Genomic DNA, 20,527 nt, shown 5'->3' with positions numbered 1-20,527 from the left:
CCTGGTCCGGGAAGATCCCACATGCCACGGAGCCACAACTACTGAGCCTGTGCTCTAGAGCCCACGAGCCACAACTACTGAGCCTGTGTGCCACAACTCCTGAAGCCTGCGAACGCTAGACCACGCGCTGCAACTACTGAAGTCCGCACACCTCGAGCCCATGCTCCACAACAAGAGAAGCCGCCGCGATGAGAAGCCCACGCACCACAATGAAGAGTAGCCCCCGCTCGCCACAACTAGAGAAAGCCCGCGCGCAGCAACGAAGATCCAATGCAGCCAAAAAAAAAAAAAAAGCCAGCAGGCCAGCAGTAGGTGCTGTGAAATTTGACAGGGTAACTGATTTGAATATCACATGTTTTTTATAAACTGCTGATAACATTGTAGATTTTTATTCTCATACTCAGTATTCTTAGTTTTTAAAGTCTCACTAATTCATAGCTTCATTTTGCAACAGCTAAGGTTTCAAGATACCCTCATACATTTAGGGCAAGAATCATGATTAATGATAGTAGCCTTAGGGAGAATACGGAAATTTGTTTAGCTTGTCAGATCTGATCACTGTTTTAATTCATCAAGCAGGCGAAGAAAACTTAAACTAGCAGCGTGCGTGTCCAGCAAGGCCACACCATTGCAGCTTCTGCTTACACTACTGTAATCTCAATACCTTTTTTTAAAAAAAAAACAGAAATCTTTTCAAGCCAGAACCTTGTAAGAGTCAGTTTAACCGAAACTAAATATAGTCTGTAAACCCATTTAACCAGTAACACAAACGGCAAGATTTCACAATGAGCTTCAAGCAAATGGAAGAGTGAGGGTCCCAGCGTCACCCCTTCTTATTTGTGGGACCCCACGCCTCCCTCCTCCCCTTCCTCCCAGACCCATCCCTGGTTAGCACACCAGAAACAGGATCGGGTGTGCCAGAGCCAGTCCATGTGCTATCAGCAATACTGTGATTTCACAGTACTTTTTTTAACCAAAAAAAAAAAAAAAAAAAACAGGAGGAAAAAAGAAAATGACATTCTCTACTGGTATCTTAAACATATCATCTAGTGCCCCCCTGGCGTGCACTTCATCACCCGCCTTGTTTCCAAGACCACTGATCTCTGTATTACAGAGCTTAGATGTTATTTTGGTAACAGTTGAAACACTCAAAACAGGGATAAATCCTGAGCATTTACAAGCATTTGGGGTCCTAGCCTGGACCTACGTACAGGTCAACTGAAGGGGGTGGATGCCAGGTAATTGATGGTCGTTGAGGTGACCCCCTTAATTCCCTCAGACGTACACAGGAGATGAGGGAAGGAAGCCAGGCCCAGTGCTTCTGATTCGTGGTTCACTTCCTCGGTCCCCGTCTCGTTCGCTTCACCATCAGAGCCTCCCTTTACAAGCGTAACTAACCCTGTCATCTGCTCTGAGCAGTGGCGCTGACTGCGAGCGTGGCCGTAGGTGCCTGCCAGGAACAAGCTCTTGTTAAACGACCCACAGGTGGAATCTCACTGTTGAGCTCCTATCTTCATGTCAAACCACCAAAGCAGGTCACTGGGGACTCTCAAATCAGCTCCCAACCAGGGTCTCAGCAGCAGCTTCAGGCCATGACGGGCTGGGTACACATCTGTACCATTCTCCGTGAGCCGGTGGCACTAGGATGTTGGGGAACTAAGAGCCTGTGCATCCTATTACGACGTAAACGTCATCAACTCCTGACACGTGAATATCATCTTGAGTGTCTGTACTACAAAGAAACGCCTACAAGTCTCCTAGCAACCACCAGGAGTTGAACATCGCCCCTTAATGGAAATCCTAACAGGAAGTCAAACCAGATTAAAACTACCCCATTTTAAAGGCACTGTTCTAGGTGAATAAAATAATGTGTTATTGCAAAGCAATTTTCTGGGCTTACTAGTTTTTATATCGGTTTGGAATATTTATTGTACTTCTTAACATCCATGGTACCCCTTAATCAAGAGTATAAAGTCATCTACTTAGGATTTGCCAAAGTGAGGAACATTCTTAGAATCACAGAATGATAAGCAAATAAGTTTACAAATACTGCAACCATCAATATCATACGTTTTCCAAACCATAACTCTAACATGGATGTACGTTATTCTCCAGACCTTGCAAATTCTTAATGTCCATTTTATCAGTACTGGGAGAGTATGCTTTCAACCATGCAGCTAGCCAGAGAGACTTTTTTATATATGGAGTGTGCTTCTCACAAAAACCTTCTCTCCTTCCTCTAATATGACAGAAACTGTAGCTGAATCTGAAGACAAAGTGACTTTCAATGATGGCCATCACCTAAAAACATACATAAATTCCTATATCTGGTACCAGAGGTAGAGTTTACCATTTTGATGTTTAAAGAAATGACTTTATGACATCCGTTCATAAATAAAAAGAGAAAACACATTGAGTAGTTTTATAATTGCTTTTTTAGTTAAAAAAAATTTTTTTTTAATCCTGATTATTAGTCATAGCAGAAACAAAGGGTTTAACACAGTGATATCAAATACAACTTTTTAAAAGCTACTTACGTCCAAAGAATCCTCCTTCAGTAGGATAAGGGCCATGTTCTGTGACACCAACCGGCAGGAATAGCCTAGAATAAAAGAAGGAGCAACATACGTGAATTTACCATCCCCACCAGGAGCTCGCCACGTTCAAGGTCCCCTGAGTTCAGCCTCCCTTCCTGTACCTTCCTTATCACCGTGTTTGGCCTGTGGGCTCACACAGAGGAAGTGAGCAGGTGTGGGGAGGAAAAGCTTACGCGGATTCGGACTTGCAGACAGCTCTAGCAGCGCTGCTCGGGAGGGTCTGCATAACTAATGGCTGAAATAAATACTCATCAGTTTTCCTTATCCCTGTTACCTTTGTATTAGGATGAGCTTTGGGTTCTCTCAAGTAAAAGCAAACGCTTTAGGAAGACAAAGGGAATCAACGGTGCTCCTCAAGCGGCACACACGCGTCTACTGCGATACCAAGGTCCCTCACTTGCTTTACAGAAAGCCAGGTAATTCTCACAGCAGGCTTCTAAGGAAGCCTATGATACCCAGAGAGTCCCTTTTCCTGCGAAAGCTCAAAGCAACCCCCACTTCAAGAAATAAACCTGAGTCAAGAGTATCCCAATGCTAATTCTTAACAATTCCCATTACATTTTTAGACAATGGTGTCTCTGTAGGTGAATTTCAGGAAGATACTCTTTTCCACTTTTCCTCCCGGAAGGCACACGTATTTTCTACGAAGCTGTTTCCTACTCAGACTTTGCAGTACACGCGTGACAGGTGGAGATGCTTGGTGACACAACGACCGAGGTAAGAGCCTCTCCGGACTCTTTCCCTTCTCCCCACACTCTGGGGAGAACGAGGCGGCGGCCCCAGCCAACCCCAAGTCCAGGGGTGTCTGTCGGGGCCCTGGGCTCTCTTTCAAATCACCCTCCACCATCTTGGTGCCCCTCAAGAGAGCTGCCATCAACATGTGCTTTTCACCAAGCTCCATCTTAATTTATCTCATCGAGAAAAGTCAAAGAAACAGTCCTTTCACCTAGAGGAGTGGTCCTTACAACGATCATGGACCAATAATCACAGAAACAGGGAACAAGTGGTCCGCATAAAGAACGTCAACCTTCAAAACAAGGACGCGGGTGACCATCTCAAGGAAGGGCCGTAACCAATGCTTAGGCAACAGGAGTCTGGGTTCTCCTGCGCAGAAGAGCCAAAATACCCCTTCCCACAGATGCTATATTTAACTAGAAAAGGAGACAAGCATTTAACTAGCGGACAAGTCACAGAACTGCTGCGTTCACGTGCTCGATTCCACCCAGAAGGTCCTCTTGTCATCCTCAAGAAACCCTACTAACAGGCACAAAACAGAACTCAAGACAGACAACAATTGAGATGAGAGAAAGCTTGGGGTATTTTTGGGGGGTAGAAAATAAATATTTGTGCTTATTTTGGAATGTATGAAGTGTTTCCTTCACTGATCAGTATCATTTGAGAGGACTATTATAAACCACCTGAGAACACAAATTTTAAAGCACAAAATCATGACTTTTCATCTAACTGTCATTTTCTTAAAGCAATACCTTGAAGATCTATTCCAGGCAGTTAACGACAGTTGTGTGAAGGGAATGAGATAATTTTGCTGGTTAAAACCTCACGTATCACTTGCAAAGCGAAAACAACTGAATAGTTTAAAATCACAGGACCACATGGGCAAATACCTGTTCAACCTCTAAGAGGAAAACTAAAGGGAGGAAACACAGCACAATTTTCCACACATTTTCAAACTTGTTCAAGTCTGTATTTTAACAATAGTGATGAGTAGAAATGAGAGTTTCCCAGAATGCCACTGAAAATTCTGCACAGAATGATGGAAATAACTGAACTTTGTTTCCCACTAAAATCTTACAAATATATTCTTCCTTTCTATAAATTCTTAGATTAAGTGCAGAAGGGAGGTCAATATTTTATTTTCATTTGCAAACAGGGATATTGGAACTTTCATCATTTTTCTTCCCTTGCCCCAGAAACTTCCAGCAACTTCATGCAATAGAGACTGTTACAAATTTAGTATAACTCACACAAGAGGATTTGCTGGTAGTTTTTGATATGAACAGCGGTTGCAGAAGCAAGCTGAAATGTTTCAGCCATCGCTTCCCGCTTGATTTTATATTTTGCAATTTAAGTAAAATGCCACTTGACAACTGAAGCTGCATGAAGATATTACGGAAAAACTCAAAGTATTTTTCTAGCCGTTGCAAGGGAGAGGGTAACAAATAAAACCACTGACACTTTCATGAATTTAAATACACAAAACTCAAGGTTTCTGAGAATAAACAGGTTCTTTTTTTTTTAGTTTGGAAAACGAAGCAAAATTTTGCTTAATTATCACACAGAACACTTGCTCTAGACAGACCATGGGGGTTTAACACACTTAAATGTGACTTAGCTAACATGGCAAATTAAATTATGTCAATCCAAGTTCGGTGTGCTTGATTTCTAATGTTTTTGGATAAAATGAGATCAGCTCTTGGAGAACAGCCAGCTATGAAATGTCAATCCACACTTGTAAATTGTGGTCTATTTCTTTAATCTCACAATCTAACAAGATGACCATAAAATGACTGAGAAGGGAACCTCTGGGATTTCACTTTTTACTACAGCTGAAGTTAACAGCACACCACAAAAGTGTTTAGTCTTTCTACTACCTGAGCATAATCAACACTCAAAGAAATTAAAATATTACAGCATCTATGGTCCTTAGAGCAGGACTTGATTTTAAGAAAATAAAATCATCATTCACACTAGAAAACAGGACCAAACCAAACCTCTCTTGGAACTCGCAATCAGCGTCTTTTTTCTGAGGTAAGCATATATTGTCGAAGATATCCCAACCTAGATTGCTTCGGAGACACTTTTGGAAGGATTAACAACGACTGATTCCTACTAACCATATACCTAGGATGCATCAGATTACCCCTCAGTGGGATTCACCTCGGTTCCAAACCCTCAACAAGTGTGTTGTTGGTTGTAAATAATTTCAGGGAGAATCTGGTCACTCAATATTTGAAAGTAAGTGTACGAAACACACGGACAGACGTCAGGAATGGAACTCTTCATCTGCTCCAGACTCGATCAAGGATGCTGAGAGCAGAATCCCTCCCCATGTGAGAACCAGGATATCAAGGACTCATCCACAGAAGCACACCTGGGCACCCTTCCCTCCAGACCCTCAGATGCTTCTCAGAAAGGCACCATCACGGGTAGGGACATGCTGCCTCCACCTTACCTTCTGATCTTCCCCCAAACCAGGCCATCCTGATTCATGCTATTCTCATTCTTTATGTATTTGTCTTAAACAGATTCTTGAGGATCAAGATCTAAACCTATCTCATCTGCAAAGCCTTCCCTGATCTTTTTTTGTTTTTTTGCGGTACGCGGGCCTCTCCCTGCTGTGGCCTCTCCCGTTGCGGAGCACAGGCTCCGGACGCGCAGGCCCATCGGCCATGGCTCACGGGCCCAGCCGCTCCGTGGCATGTGGGATCTTCCCGGACCGGGGCACGAACCCGTGTCCCCTGCATCGGCAGGCGGACTCTCAACCACTGCGCCACCAGGGAAGCCCTCCCTGATCTTTTGGACGCCTATCTTTCCGAGAACTGAATTATCACGTGTCATGGTCGTATGCTCAGATTCTCAGCTCTCACACCTGCGCGGCCCAGGCTAAGTTACCTGGTATCTCTGTGCCTCGGTTCTATCTTTAAAAGGGGATAATGCCTATCTCAAAGGGAATATTAAACTTACCTAAAGGACTTAGCTGTAATATGACAAATGCTGTGCTAACATTTAATGAGCAACTATTACTACCACCAGCCCTGCTCAGCATGTACACTGCACAACTGGTATTTTCTCATCTATTTTTATTCGAGTTTGTCTCAAAATTAACTCAGTCCCCAATAAGGGAACATAAGTGCCCCAAGCCTATAGGGGAGCATCTGGCAACAACAGAGCTGCAGGTAATCAAGAAATCACACACCTGACTCTTCTGCGAACATTACTGGGGCTGTGGCCGTGTTCCCCCAGCCCCACCTGAAAACCGGACTTGCCTCCCTGCCAATGGACAAGAATAGGGTGGGCAAGTCCACATTTACTCACTGTCAGAAATTAAACTTCTAAGACTATAGAAGTGGTTTAAAGGGATCAAATAATGGGTAACAAAACATGGGGGAGGGGCGGCCAAATTCCAACTCAGATGGTTCACCGTGAAAGCGATTCCCAATGCGATGACTTTAAAATGGAACATGCACTAGGATTTTGTTCTCACTCATCCTATATCCGTTAGAAAAAATATTATAGACTCTGAAAACTTCACATCTATTTTCTAACTATGTAAGAGATGCTTTATCCAGTCATAGTAAGGAAGTGACGACTACATGATTCACAAAGGCTATACAGCTGAAATTTCACTTTAGACTAGGTGATGCCAAATTTTTAAGCTAAAAAAGACAACTTCCAACTCCTGGAAACACAGCTAGTTAGCATAAATCCAAGCACGGCGCAGCAGGGTCCTGGCATCGTGTCAGTTCCAAAGGACCTCAAAGCCACACGCAGGATGACTGCATCTACCTAACACTCATAGGCTCATAATAGACACAAATACGCTGGAACCTCATTTGACTAAGTATTTATTTTCAAGGTATGAACTGAAAGTTACACTTTAAATTCTCAAACTGTGATAGATTATGGATGGATGGATAGATGGATGGATGGGAGGACAGATGGATGGATGGGAGGATAGACGGATGGAAGGATAGATGGATGGATGGGAGGATAGACGGATGGAAGGACAGATGGATGGACGGGAGGATAGATGGATGGAAGGATAGATGGATGGATGGGAGGATAGACGGATGGAAGGACAGATGGATGGATGGGAGGATAGACGGATGGAAGGATAGATGGATGGATGGGAGGATAGATGGATGGATGGGAGGTTAGGTGATAGATGGATGGGAGGATAAGTGATGGATGGAGGGAGGATAGGTGATGGATGGATGGAGAGTAGATGCATGGGAGGATAGATGGATGGACAGATGATAGATAAATGAGAGAGAGAGCAAATACTAAAGACAGCCAACAGCACCAAACACCTCTAAACGGAAATGTTGCCAGTTAAAACTGTAAGAGTCAACAATCATAAGACATCCCAACTCTGGAGGCGGTGAAATATGAAAACAAGGTGTCTTAGAATGGATGAAATTTAGTACCCTTCTCCAGGGTTTTCTAACTCAAATTTCAGAGAGGGTTTTCGTGAAAGCTTCATGAATCTGTTTAAAATGAGCCCTGCACCAGGAGTGATTGGCCCTGAGACCCAGCATGAACTAGCTTGGTCATTAAGTGGAGCATGACCTTGTAAACTCTGAACGTCCCCCAGCCCCCGGCGCTCTAAGACTGTTGACATGTGAAGACCAAAGACAGCGTAGGGAAAGCACTCCCAGCACAGTGCCCGGCATTCAGCACTCTTCTCCTTATTTCATCTAGAAGTAGAACTACTAGATACTTGATCTGCTTCCCAAATACCTTCTGGGTACCCTAATGTGCACACAGAACGCACTAAAACGTACAGAATACCCAATCCATATTGTGGGAGACAGACCAATAATGGTTCATATCACAGAAGGTATGAGGAATATGGGACTAGAACACAGGCTTACAACCCTCCTGGATCTGGAGCATGGCCTCGGGCTGCTCAAAGCCGTCACCAGTGGTCTGACGTGGACAAGTCTAACACCGTGTCTAGATGTCTACACTGCATCCTCAACAGATGCCCTAATTCAGTGGTACATACACACAATGGAACATTACTCAGCCATAAAAAAGAATGAAATAATGCCATCTGCAGCAACATGGATGGACCTAGAGATTATCATACTAAGTAAAGTAAGTCAGAGAAAACAAAGACCATAGGATACCGCTTATATGTGGAATCTAAAATATGACACAAATGGACTTACTTACAAAACAGAAACAGACTCACAGACATAGAAAACAAACTTATGGTCACCAAAGTGGAAAGGGAGGAGGGATAAATTAGGAGTTTGAGATTAGCAGATACACACACTATATATAGTGCTATGTATAAAATAAACAACAAGGTCCTACTGTATAGCACAGGGAACTATAGTCAAAATCTTATAATAAACCATAATGGAAAAGAATATGAGAAGAAAAAATATGTACATATAACTGAATCATGTTGCTGTACACCTGACACTAACACAATATTGTAAATTAACAATACTTCAATTAAAAAATAAGATAAAATAAAGAATTTTTTTAACATCTTTATTAGAATATAATTGTTTTACAATGGTGTGTTAGTTTCTGCGGTATAACGAAGTGTGTCAGCTATATGGATACATGCATTCCCATATCCCCTCCTTCTTGCGTCCCCCTCCCACCCTCCCTATCCCACCCCTCTACGTGGACACAAAGCACCGAGCTGATCTCCCTGTGCCATGCGGCTGCTTCCCACTAGCTATCTATTTTACATTTGGTAGTGTATATATGTCCATGCCACTCTCTCACTTCGTCCCAGCTTACCCTTCCCCCTCCCCGTGTCCTCAAGTCCATTCTCTATGTCTGTGTCTTTATTCCTGTCCTGCCCCTAGGTTCTTCAGAACCATTTTTTTTTAATTCCATATATACGTGTTAGCATACAGTATTTGTTTTTCTCTGACTTACTTCACCCTGTATGACAGACTCTAGGTCCATCCACCTCGCTACAAATAACTCAATTTGTTTCTTTTTATGGCTGAGTAATATTCCATTGTATATATGTTCTACATCTTCTTTATCCATTCATCTGTTGATGCACACTTAGGTTGTTTCCACCTCCGGGCTATTGTAAATAGAGCTGCAATGAACATTGTGGTACATGACTCTTTTTGAATTATGGTTTTCTCAGGGTATATGCCCAGTAGTAGGATTACTGGGTCATATGGTAGTTCTTAAGGAACCTCCGTACTGTTCTCCATAGTGACTGTATCATTTTACATTCCCACCAGCAGTGCAAGAGGGCTCCCTTTTCTCCACACCCTCTCCAGCATTTATTGCTTGTAGATTTTTTGGTGATGGCCGTTCTGACTGCTGTGAGGTGATACCTCATTGTGGTTTTGATTTGCATTTCTCTAATGATTAGTGATGTTGAGCATCCTTTCATGCCTTTGTTGGCAATCTGTATGTCTTCTTTGGAGAGATGTCTGTTTATGTCTTCTGCCCATTTTTGGATTGGGTTGTTTGTTTTTTTGATATTGAGCTGCATGAGCTACTTGTATATTTTGGAGATTAATCCTTTGTCAGTTGCTTCATTTGCAAATATTTTCTCCCATTCTGAGGGTTGTCTTTTTGTCTTGTGTATGGTTTCCTTTGCTGTGCAAAAGCTTTTAAGTTTCATTAGGTCCCATTTGTTTATTTTTGTTTTTATTTCCATTTCTCTGGGAGGTGGGTTAAAAAGGATCTTGCTGTGATTTATGTCAAAGAGTGTTCTGCCTATGTTTTCCTCTAAGAGTTTTATAGTGTCTGGCCGTACATTTAAGTCTTTAATGCATTTTGAGTTTATTTTTGTGTATGGTGTTAGGGAGTGTTCTAATTCCATACTTGTACATGTAAGCTGTCCAGTTTTCCCAGCACCACTTACTGAAGAGGCTATCTTTTCTCCACTGTATACTCTTGCCTCCTTTATCAAAGATAAGGTGGCCATATGTGTTTGGGTTTATCTCTGGGTTTTCTATCCTGTTCCATTGATCTATATTTCTGTTTCTGTGCCAGTACCATACTGTCTTAATTACTGTAGCTTTGTAGTATAGTCTGAAGTCCAGGAGCCTGATTCCTCCAGCTCTGTTTTTCTTTCTCCAGATTGCTTTGGCTATTCGGGGTCTTTTGTGTTTCCATACAAATTGTGAAATTTTTTGTTGTAGTTCTGTGAAAAATGCCATTGGTAGTTTGATAGGGATAGCAATGCATGTGTAGATTGCTTTGGGTAGTATAGTCATTTTCACAATGCTGATTCTTCCAGTCCAAGAACATGGTATATCTCTCCCTCTGTTTGTATCGTCTTTAATTTCTTTCATCAGTGTCTTATAGTTTTCTGCATACAGGTCTTTTACCTCCTTAGGTAGGTTTATTCCTAGGTATTTTATTCTTTTTGTTGCAGTGGTAAATGGGAGTGTTTCCTTAATTTCTCCTTCAGATTTTTCATTGTTAGTGTATAGGAATGCAAGAGATGTCTGTGAATTTTGTATCCTGATACTTTACCAAATTCACTGATTAGCTCTAGTAGTCTTCTGGTAGGATCTTTAGAATTTTCTGTGTATAATATTGTGTCATCTGCAAACAGTGACAGTTTTATTTCTTCTTTTCCGACTTGGATTAGAATGTTTTTTAAAAGGTCAATTTTAAAATATCTAATGGATATGAGTGCTTCTGAAACCAAAACTACAAACACTGCTACACCTTCTTTGAAAAAAGCACAAAATAATATAGCTGTTAATGGAAAAAACTGGACAGGTATCAATCACCTTGTGAGGTTCAGACAAGCCTCACTCCAGCAACGACTAACACCTTCCTTCGGGAATAATAAGCCATTCGTGTTTTCTGGGTTGATTTTGGGAACTCTGCTTTCACTTGTGTTTACCTAAACTTGGCTAGACCCTGATAGATGCAGGTGTGACACAAGGACAGGAGGACAGGGGCGGGGCAGGTGCAGCATCACTGCTCTCATGCTTTCTGTGCCCTCTGTGAACAAGAGCCGTGGATCAACAGCAGGTGTTTTAGACCAAATTTACATGGGAAATACCTGAAGGGCTGATGTATATATATAGAAAGAGACATTCCAACTAAAGCAAACGTATTATCCATCTATAAAAATGTTGCTGACATCACCAAGGGGCTGTAAGCAATGGGTTTTTATTATCTAGTAGTAGTGACAGGTCTACACAGAAACATCACCACACTTTTCTCCAAAAATATGTGTTTAGGAAACCACAGGTACAACGTCTACATCTAATCCTTCAGAGACTGTTTGTGAATCACATGTCAGTCTCTGGGGACTTTAATCTCACTTGTGTGCGAGTCCAAGAGGACTACAGTCTTGATAAGAAATGATTAAGTGGCTTTTTTTGTCTATTAAAAAAAAAAAAAAGAGGAAATCCACCCCAGACAGTAGGCATTGTCTATAACTGAGGTTCTCTGAGAGTCGGGGCTGATTCAAAAGAGAAGACTGAAGGAAAGGGCTCCACTGGAACCAGCTGACCGCGTTCCAAGGAGACTCCTCTGAATAGGACACCAGTCACTCAACTTCAGATGTTCTTTCTGTATGTTTCTTCCTGCAGTGAGCTGTGACATGGACTCTATTCCCATCAACGCATGAGAAGTCATGTAGCCCTTTCATTTTATCACCTATGCACCAGAGCTTGGGACACAAGGGTGACAGAAGTCCTAGATAATTTTAAAGCAATTCAAACAATCAAAATTAGATGTTTTGGGACTTCCTTGGTGGTCCAGTGGTTAAGAATCCGCCTGCTAATGCGGGAGACACGGGTTCGAGTCCTGGTCCGGGAAGATCCCACACGCCGCAGAGCAACTAAGCCCGGGCGCCACAACTACTGAGCCTGTGGCTCTGGAGTCCATGAGCCACAATTACTGAGCCTGTGTGCCGCCACTACTGAAGCCCGTGTGCCTAGAGCCCGTGCTCCGCAACAAGAGAAGCCACCGCAATGAGAAGCCCATGCAGCGCAACGAAGAATAGCTCCCACTCGCCGCAACTAGGGAAAGCCCGTGCGCAGCAACGAAGACCCAACGCAACCAAAAATAAATATAAAATAATAAATAATTTTTTTAAAAAAATTAGATTTTTTTAAAATTAGTAGTTTCACAAGTCCTTTTCAAACTAAAAACGTGCTGCTTTAACACTCATGAAGTAATCTGGGCTTAAATCCCCTTTCTTCAATTTTCATTTCTGCGATGCTTAGCAGGCAGAGGTTGCCAACCCAGATGGGGAAGGGAAAGGTTCAAGCCTATTAGAAAAACCTATGAATTGCTAAAAATCATTATAATGGCTATAGCTATATAAAATAATAATGCATATCTAAACTTAATGAAAACATGCTTAGTCTCTGAGACTAAATTTTTGTGAAGAAAGCAATAAGAAAATCAAACTCTCATCAACTTTTGAATTCTCTGGCCTCTGTAAGGATGTTTAATACTTTTCAGGAAGGTGTCATGGTCTTATTGTTTATAACGGACAGATAATGCTCATAAGAGCATCTTAAACTTTTCTCGGTCTTATGAATGAAGAATTCTATAAAACACTTCTGTCAATGCATCTGAGGAGCCCTTAGGCACCTCTATAAGACGGTTCAAAAACGTAATACAAAAATCAGCATTGGGAAATTATTCTTTAAATGAATTACCTATGTTAATTGCAGTTTCTTGTTTGTCGCCCGTCAACACCCAGATTTTAATTTCTGCCTTCAACAGAGTTGCTATGGTTTCTGGCACGCCTGCCTGAAGACGATCTTCTATGGCTGTGGCCCCAAGCAGCAGCAAATTCTGAATTAAAAAACAGCTTCCATTAAAGATGGGGACACACGTAAGAGCAGCATGAATGACGAAACTCTTGACAAAAGAAAGGCAGTCAAAGTGTTCTGAGACAATTACCTCATTTCCTCCACATTAAACCTTTGTCTGCAGATAATTAATGACAGTCACATGTGCGGCATCTCAAAACCACCTACAGGGCTAGAACCCCTCCACACACACGGGCCAGCACATGCCATCTACTTCTGGGTACAAGGGCACCTTGGGATAGGAAACCACCTGGGAAACCACCTGGCAGCAGAGCACATGGGTGAGTTATCCTGGGGACACTAACAGGACTGAGGCTTCTCTCTCACTCCACTCATGAGTCAAGGGCTGTGGTACAGTTAACACATGAGAAAACACTATTCAGTGACCAAAAAGGCCAACTACCTCCCGAGTGCCCACCTCTGGCCAGGGGACACACAGACATCGCACCTATTGAATTGCTCTATGATTCTCAAAGTAATTTTGGCATTTCCAGGGAAGCAGGGTAAATGAACATTTGATTTCACTTCCATCCACACCCAAGTTCCATTAAAATGACAAACAAGGGGGGAAAAAAATCAAAGGGGAATTTTAAAAAGATAAATAAAATAAAGGAACGAGAAAAGCAAAAAGCAATGACCTCAAAGCTACTGAAACTGGAAGATGGATGGACCAGTGGCTGCTGACACGAAACGGAAAAAGCTGAAATCCAGCTCCCAGATTCGAGGGATTCAATCCGTGGGAAGCTACCTCATGTCTTGGGAGGAACTGAAATAACAAAATCACGTGGGCAGCGCGGAGCGGCAATGGCAAAGCTCAAAGAGGACAGCAAGGGTGAAAACATTTAGTAGGTACGATGTCCAGCCAGCCTAGGCATTTTGACGGCTCAGGAAACTCAACAGGGCCAGCTAACGTCGTTACACCTCATCTCAGGCAAACCCAGAAAGTCGCCGATGCCGTTTTTGACCTGATACTTCTTAAGACATGAATGCTTAGCAGAGGGTGGCTAGACCTCTCGGAGAGCTCATAAACACTGAGTGTTTCTTAAAGCAAAGAAACGATGAAAAGCTAATGGTGAGTTAAGATACTTACAAGATCAGAGAACATCACTATATAGCCAAAAGGTTTCTGCACCAAAACTTTTTTGCTCGTTAGGTGTCACCGGGCATGTAACGCATCTACCACGTGCAATTACCTTCTCAATGATCTCGTAACACTCTTCCAGCCGCTGAGCTCTGTCCTTCAAGATGGTGCTGGCTTCTTGGTAGACTTTGAGCCACTCTGCATAATCACTCTCAGAGAGGTCGGCGTAAGCCACACAGAGGGTCCGCAAGCCTGCAAAACAGTCCCGCGTCTCCCGGTGAGGGCCCTAGTGACGGGCAAGCAGGGTGCCTTATCCCCAGGGGACACCACGTGTGCAGAAAATGGAAGAGACCATCCACTATATAGGTCACTCTAAGTCAACGTGCACACACTCAAAATGAACTGAAAAGCGACCTTACTTTAATATAAACCACTGCTTCTATAGATGATGACGGAACAGGAAAAGCCATGAGACTGAACTCCTCACAGCAGAGAAGGACACGAGGAGGGACGCACAGACATCACACCTATTGAATTGCTCTATGATTCTCAAAGTAATTTTGGCATTTCCAGGGAAGCAGGGTAAATGAACATTCGATTTCACATCCATCCATACCCAAGTTCCATTAAAATGACAAACAAGGGGGGAAAAAAATCAAAGGGGAATTTTAAAAAAGATAAATAAAATAAAGGAACGAGAAAAGCAAAAAGCAATGACCTCCCGTCAGCCAGGAGGCAAGACGGCAAGTGTGTTTCACGACAGCAGTAAAGGCCCAGTGTGCTACCACGTGAAACACACAGGCTTTCAAGCAGCCGTGCTTGTGTGTGCGTGTGTGTCCCTGTGTGCATGTGTCTCTGTGTGTGTCCCTGTGTGCATGTGTTCCTATGTGTGCACGTGTGTTCTCTGGTGTACATGCGTGTGCCTGTGTGTGCACAGACGTGGATACATGCGGCCAGAGAGGCTCAGGAAGGCAACGAGGCAGCAGCCGGCACTCAAGCTCTCATCACATCCACGTGCAGGGGAGCCTGACAGGAGTGTTGTTTAAAGCCCTTCTGAGAACTCCCTTCCTGTTCTCCATGGGTTCAGTGGATTAGTCTTGCCTGAAGTCTAGGGTAAGCCAGTGTCATAAGGGAAACGAGAGAGGGCCTGGGAAATAAGGTGAGTTTTCCGAGAAAGGAGTGCAAAACTGGGGGGGCGATTCTGCGTAGCATCGTGGGCTGGCCTGCCTCACCCTCGTCCCTCTGGTTAAGAGTTAGCGGATGACGTTTAGGTAACAGAGCAGTCGGTCTACAGCCACGACTCTTGTCACTGCCACTGGTGCAGAGGGTGGGGACGGGCTTGGCACTAGAAAATGACCCGCCTTTGAAGCAAGCCAAGTGCTGCACAAAAATGACACGTGAACACGAAGGCTCACCCGACTGCCCCCTGAAAGCACAACTCCAAGGGCAGAAATAACGTTCCCAAATTCCACTCACCTTCCGTGGCAAAATACTCCAGATGGCATAGTGTTTCCTCCATGTATTTTGAATCTTTAGAAAGTCTCTCAAAAATCACGTTATCCTGTAAAACAGGGAAACGCTATGACTGGCAAACCTCAGGTCAGCTGACGCTCTAGCGCCGCGAGCCCAGCTCTGTTTTCGTGGTGTGGATCCAACGCACACCTGGGTGGGCGACGGGAAACACAGTTCTTGGCTGGATTCAGTCATGAGCTTTGGAAAACAACCTGGGGGTGGGTATGCGTCCACACAAACACGCCGGGGAGGACCCTGGGTGTCAGGAGAATGAATAATCAGGGACACGACGGGGCCGACGTTCACCTCGATTTGCAAAGCTCACACCAGACTTTGTTAACACCCTTTGCAGACGTGGGAAGCATAAAACACACACCCTAAGTTGCTCAAGTGTACTCTCCGTTCCTGATGCTGCAGGAGCTCCCACCCAGGGAGGGCACGACCCACCCTGCACAGAACCTGGTTCAGCTGAGAACACACGGTGTGGACAGCGCATCACCTGGGGACTATTTCCATGACCCACAAGCAGGGCTGGAGGATTGCAGGCTACGGATCATGCAACAAACATGTGATAAATGGCAGTTTGGGGCCCCCCGCAAATCTAAGAAATTTAGTTCGGTTTAGGGGAGGGAGGTTTGAGGAGAATTAAATCCTATAACACATTAAATGCACCCCTGCAGCATTTCCTGTTGACTCTGCTCTGTGGTTGCCCCCCTTCCTCTGTACCTCACACTGACCCCCTTCTGGCCTTGCTGTGGTTCTCAGAACACAATGGCAAATAAACAACCAAAAAGGTAAGAAAGAGTATCATATGAGAACAGAATCTAACGTAATTATCTAATCTTTCCCAATCTAATCCAATATAATCTGGACCTTGGTGAGTGCAGATCGGATGCCTTAGAATTCACACACATTTTTACTCACTTTTTAAAAAGCTCTGTCACTGTCCTCAAATACTTCTTCCCACAATTGGTAAAGACGAGTAAGATTTCCAACGAATCACTGATCCTAGCGTAGCCTCATATTTCCCGACATAGTCTCCAAAAATGAGCTTAATAAGTCTTTCCCTCAACACATAAGACCACAGTTTGACAGAATGTAGTTTTGTAGGTCAGGCTCATGAACAGTAGCATCTTTCCTTAAAGATTTAGATTCGATGACCAGGAGGCAGACAGGACAGAAAGCCTGACATAGGAAATGACCGGAGGGGGCAGTAATAACAGACCACAAGTGGACACTACCTCAAACCCGCCAGCCAGCCTCTGTAGTGAATAAAAACTAAACCACGCATATTGAGAATAGCTGCTACAGAAAAAAATACACATCAGAGGGCTTCCCTGGTGGCGCAGTGGTTGAGAGTCCGCCTGCCGATGCAGGGGACACGGGTTCGTGCCCCGGTCTGGGAAGATCCCACATGCCGCGGAGCGGCTGGGCCCGTGAGCCATGGCCGCTGAGTCTGCGCGTCCAGAGCCTGTGCTCCGCAACGGGAGAGGCCACAACAGTGAGAGGCCCGCGTACCGCAAAAAAAAAAAAAAAAAAAAAACAAAAAAAAAAAACACAGCAGAGTCCTTAAAAGATCATAGGTTGATACAACTGACTGAATCTTCCAAAGTCACCACACGAGGATAGAAAACAGGAATCAGAATTCACACTCTAAGGATTCTGCAGGACATGGCCAGCTACTGTTTCTGAAACCAACTACCGATGAACAGCAAGCTTTCCACTGACCTCCTTGCCACGCTGGCTTGAACCCCCATCATCTTCAGGGGGCTTTTACTACTAAGTCAGCGGCAGGCTGACTGAAAGAGCCTTTCAACCCTGGGCGACCATCAAGGATGCTGAGAACAGCAGTTAGGGAAGCAGCAGGGGTCCCTGGCGTGCAGACCTCAGCCAGTACTTACAGCCCCTTTACAATAGAGTCGAAGCTGTCCTGAAGGGGTTCGCACAATTACAGACATTCTTTTTCTGTCGCTGTAGGGTAAAAACAAAAAGGAAAGAAAACCGTCATTGGTCTGTTTTCTAGGACCACATCCTGTGATTAAACACCAAACAACCTGAAAGGTGGTCTGGCTGGCCCCCAAATGGCCAAGCTCCGTCTTCCCTACCCTTGTCCTCAAAGTCAGACTTTAATTGTGTATCTCCTACTCTTGTGCATAAACCTATTCCTTTCCCTGCCGTGGAAACTCACTAGCACAGCTCTATGATAGAAGAAGAGACAGAAATGGAGAACTTGAGCGCTTTACTCTGTGTCTAATTTGCTCCTGACCATACTGTGTCCACGTACTTTTATTTCACAGCTCAAAAACGTTCAGTTACCTGCCCAGTAAGTAGCAACGTGCAAGATTCAGTATAAACCCACTCCACTCAAAAGCATCTCATCGTGTCTTCTTTTGACTGAAGTGGAAAGAAATGATGAATTCCGAGGACCTCCCGATTTAGCGCAGAGGTCCCTTGGCTTCCTCCCCAGCCGCAACCCCAAGCACATGCACCGGCACCTCCTTCCTCAGCTTTCAAAGGGACCCGCCCTCAGTCACTGACTCATTTCTCGCCCATCTGTATATATACAGGAAGTCCCTTCCATACGAGTGAGTTCCCTTCTGAGGCAGCGCGTTCGTAAGTCCGACAAAGTTAGCCCAGGTACCTGACTGACACGACCAGCTATACAGTACCACGCTGTAATGGGTTTATAATACTTCTCACACAAGTAATACATAAAAAACCAACAAAAGATAAAGAAAACATTTTTAATCTTACAGACACATGAGCTAACTCACTGGACGTGCGAATGCACGTTCGTGTCTTCGAAAGTTCACAGCTTGAAGTTTGTATATAGGGGACTTACTGTGTGTATATGTAGACAGATAGATAGACAGATAGACAGATAGACAGATAGAGAGGGACAGTTTATTTCAAGTGCACAAAAGAGGAACATACCTAGAAAACTCCAGGACATTAAGGATTCCAAATGTCTCCTCCTGTCCCATCTAGAGGAAGAAAAACAGGCTTTTACCTGAAGTGCAAAGTATTAAAATCTCAAAACAACCAGCTCCCCAATCATAAACCTCTCTATCCATGCCTCTCCCCAATCCCTCCCCTCCTCTTCCTCCCCTCCTGTTCCCTCCCTCCCTCCCTCGCTCTCCCTCCATCCATCCATCCCCCTGCTGACACCTTCCACCAAGTACTGTCTTCCCGGTCAGTCTGGTGGGACCATAGCTCCCCCTTCTGGTGGAAGCGTCTCCTTTTCCTCCAGCGGGAGTGGCTGTCGTAGTAGCTGATGGCAGAGTAACTTCCAAGACATACAAATACGGGACACAAGCTACACAGGTCCATCCGAGACCTGGGGCCAGTTATGCTTCCGAATCCAGAATTTTACACATCTCGCAGAAGTACGTGCACACGGTATGCCACTACATCCCCAGGGGACCCAGGCACTACACCCTGTAATACAACACACTGGCTTCCTGCAGCAAGATGCACGGCTATCCCCACCAAGTGAGATTCATAAAGAACAGAGGTGGCCCCACGGGAGTTCCATTAGGCTTCCCTACCAAATGTCCACAGCCCAAAATTAGGGGAAAAAGCGTGGAATTCAAAACTTTTTCAATTTTGGATTTAGAAACAAAGGAGTATAACTCTGCACCAGATTTTAGGGCAACTCATCAAATGCCTTTTCTCTTCGGGTTCTTCAAAGTTGGAACGTCAATATTCTTAATTGGGCTTCCCTGGTGGCGCAGTGGTTGGGAGTCCGCCTGCCGATGCAGGGGACACGGGTTCGTGGCCCGGTCTGGGAGGATCCCACATGCCGCGGAGCGGCTGGGCCCGTGAGCGTGGCCGCTGAGCCTGCGCGTCCGGAGCTCCGCAACGGGAGAGGCCACAACAGTGAGAGGCCCGCGTACCGCAAAACTAAATAAATGAAATTCTTAATTTTTCTCCACGAGATTCCAGATTATGTGTACACAATTTGAAAACTTTTTAATCTAATCTGCCCTTTCCCTTGTCCCCTGGGTGTGAGAGAAATAATAACTGAAGGAACACACAGATCCCCAAGTGTGTGGCTGACACACAAAGCACTGGGAAGTCACACTGTCCCCTCCACAATGCCCCGCCCCTTCGCTTCCTAAAACACAATGAATGGGCCACTTAACCCAGCCTCCGTCAGCATTTACCCCCTTCTCTCTGCAAGCCCCAGTTCCCTTTCCCCTCAGCCTGGCCCAGCTTTGCCAGGTCCCCGTCCAGAGGGTCACCGCTGCCACCCCCTCGGCACCCGTGCCGTGACCGCCGGGAGCCCACCGCCTCTGTGCCGATGTCACATCAACACCCTCACGGCCCCCACAGACCGAATGATGATCAGTAGAGCCACTTCGTTTTTTTTTTTTTTGAGTATGCACTTTTGCATCTGATTTTTTCTTAAGTCTTTATTGAATTTGTTACAATATTGCTTCTGTTTTTTTTTATGTTTTGGTTTTTTTTGGCCATGAGGCATGTGGGATCTTAGCTCCCTGACCAGGGATCGAACCCGCTCCCCCTGCATTGGAGGCAAAGCCTTATCCACTGGACCACCAGGGAAGTCCCAAACCACTTCTTGTAAGTAGCGGGTAACCACCTCGAGGACTTGTGGGTTGAGGATCCCCCGGTATTCACAGTTGAATAGGATTTTTAAAGTTACTGTTACTTATAAATCTTATCTAATCACATGGTCTATTTACTCCATCGCCCCTCCCGATCCCCATGGCTGCACTGCGGAGAAATACAGCAGCACCCACACACCTGAACCCTGGCCATGAAGGCTAAAATCTCCTCAAACTGGA

The 20,527-nt window shown here is 44.5% G+C and overlaps 1 protein-coding gene across 1 annotated transcript in view; it reads right to left on the bottom strand.

Moving 5' to 3' along the window:
• ATP8A2 (ATPase phospholipid transporting 8A2) overlaps window positions 1-20,527 on the bottom strand; it is a 526,430-nt gene that overhangs the window by 351,491 nt on the left and 154,412 nt on the right. Inside the window, exons 19-24 of the mRNA XM_082859361.1 lie at window positions 18,654-18,703; window positions 17,621-17,690; window positions 15,684-15,768; window positions 14,320-14,459; window positions 12,971-13,109; window positions 2,538-2,602 (exon numbers count right to left, since the gene is read on the bottom strand). Of these exons, the coding sequence (XP_082715487.1) occupies window positions 2,538-2,602; window positions 12,971-13,109; window positions 14,320-14,459; window positions 15,684-15,768; window positions 17,621-17,690; window positions 18,654-18,703 (549 nt within the window). The remainder of the gene's footprint in view (window positions 1-2,537; window positions 2,603-12,970; window positions 13,110-14,319; window positions 14,460-15,683; window positions 15,769-17,620; window positions 17,691-18,653; window positions 18,704-20,527) is intronic.

Source organism: Leucopleurus acutus (genome assembly GCF_964270905.1).
Source record: "Leucopleurus acutus genome assembly, chromosome: 18".
NCBI lineage: Eukaryota > Metazoa > Chordata > Mammalia > Artiodactyla > Delphinidae > Leucopleurus > Leucopleurus acutus.
The sequence above is the reverse complement of the archived record's forward strand: the minus strand, read 5'-3'. Positions and strand labels throughout refer to the sequence as shown.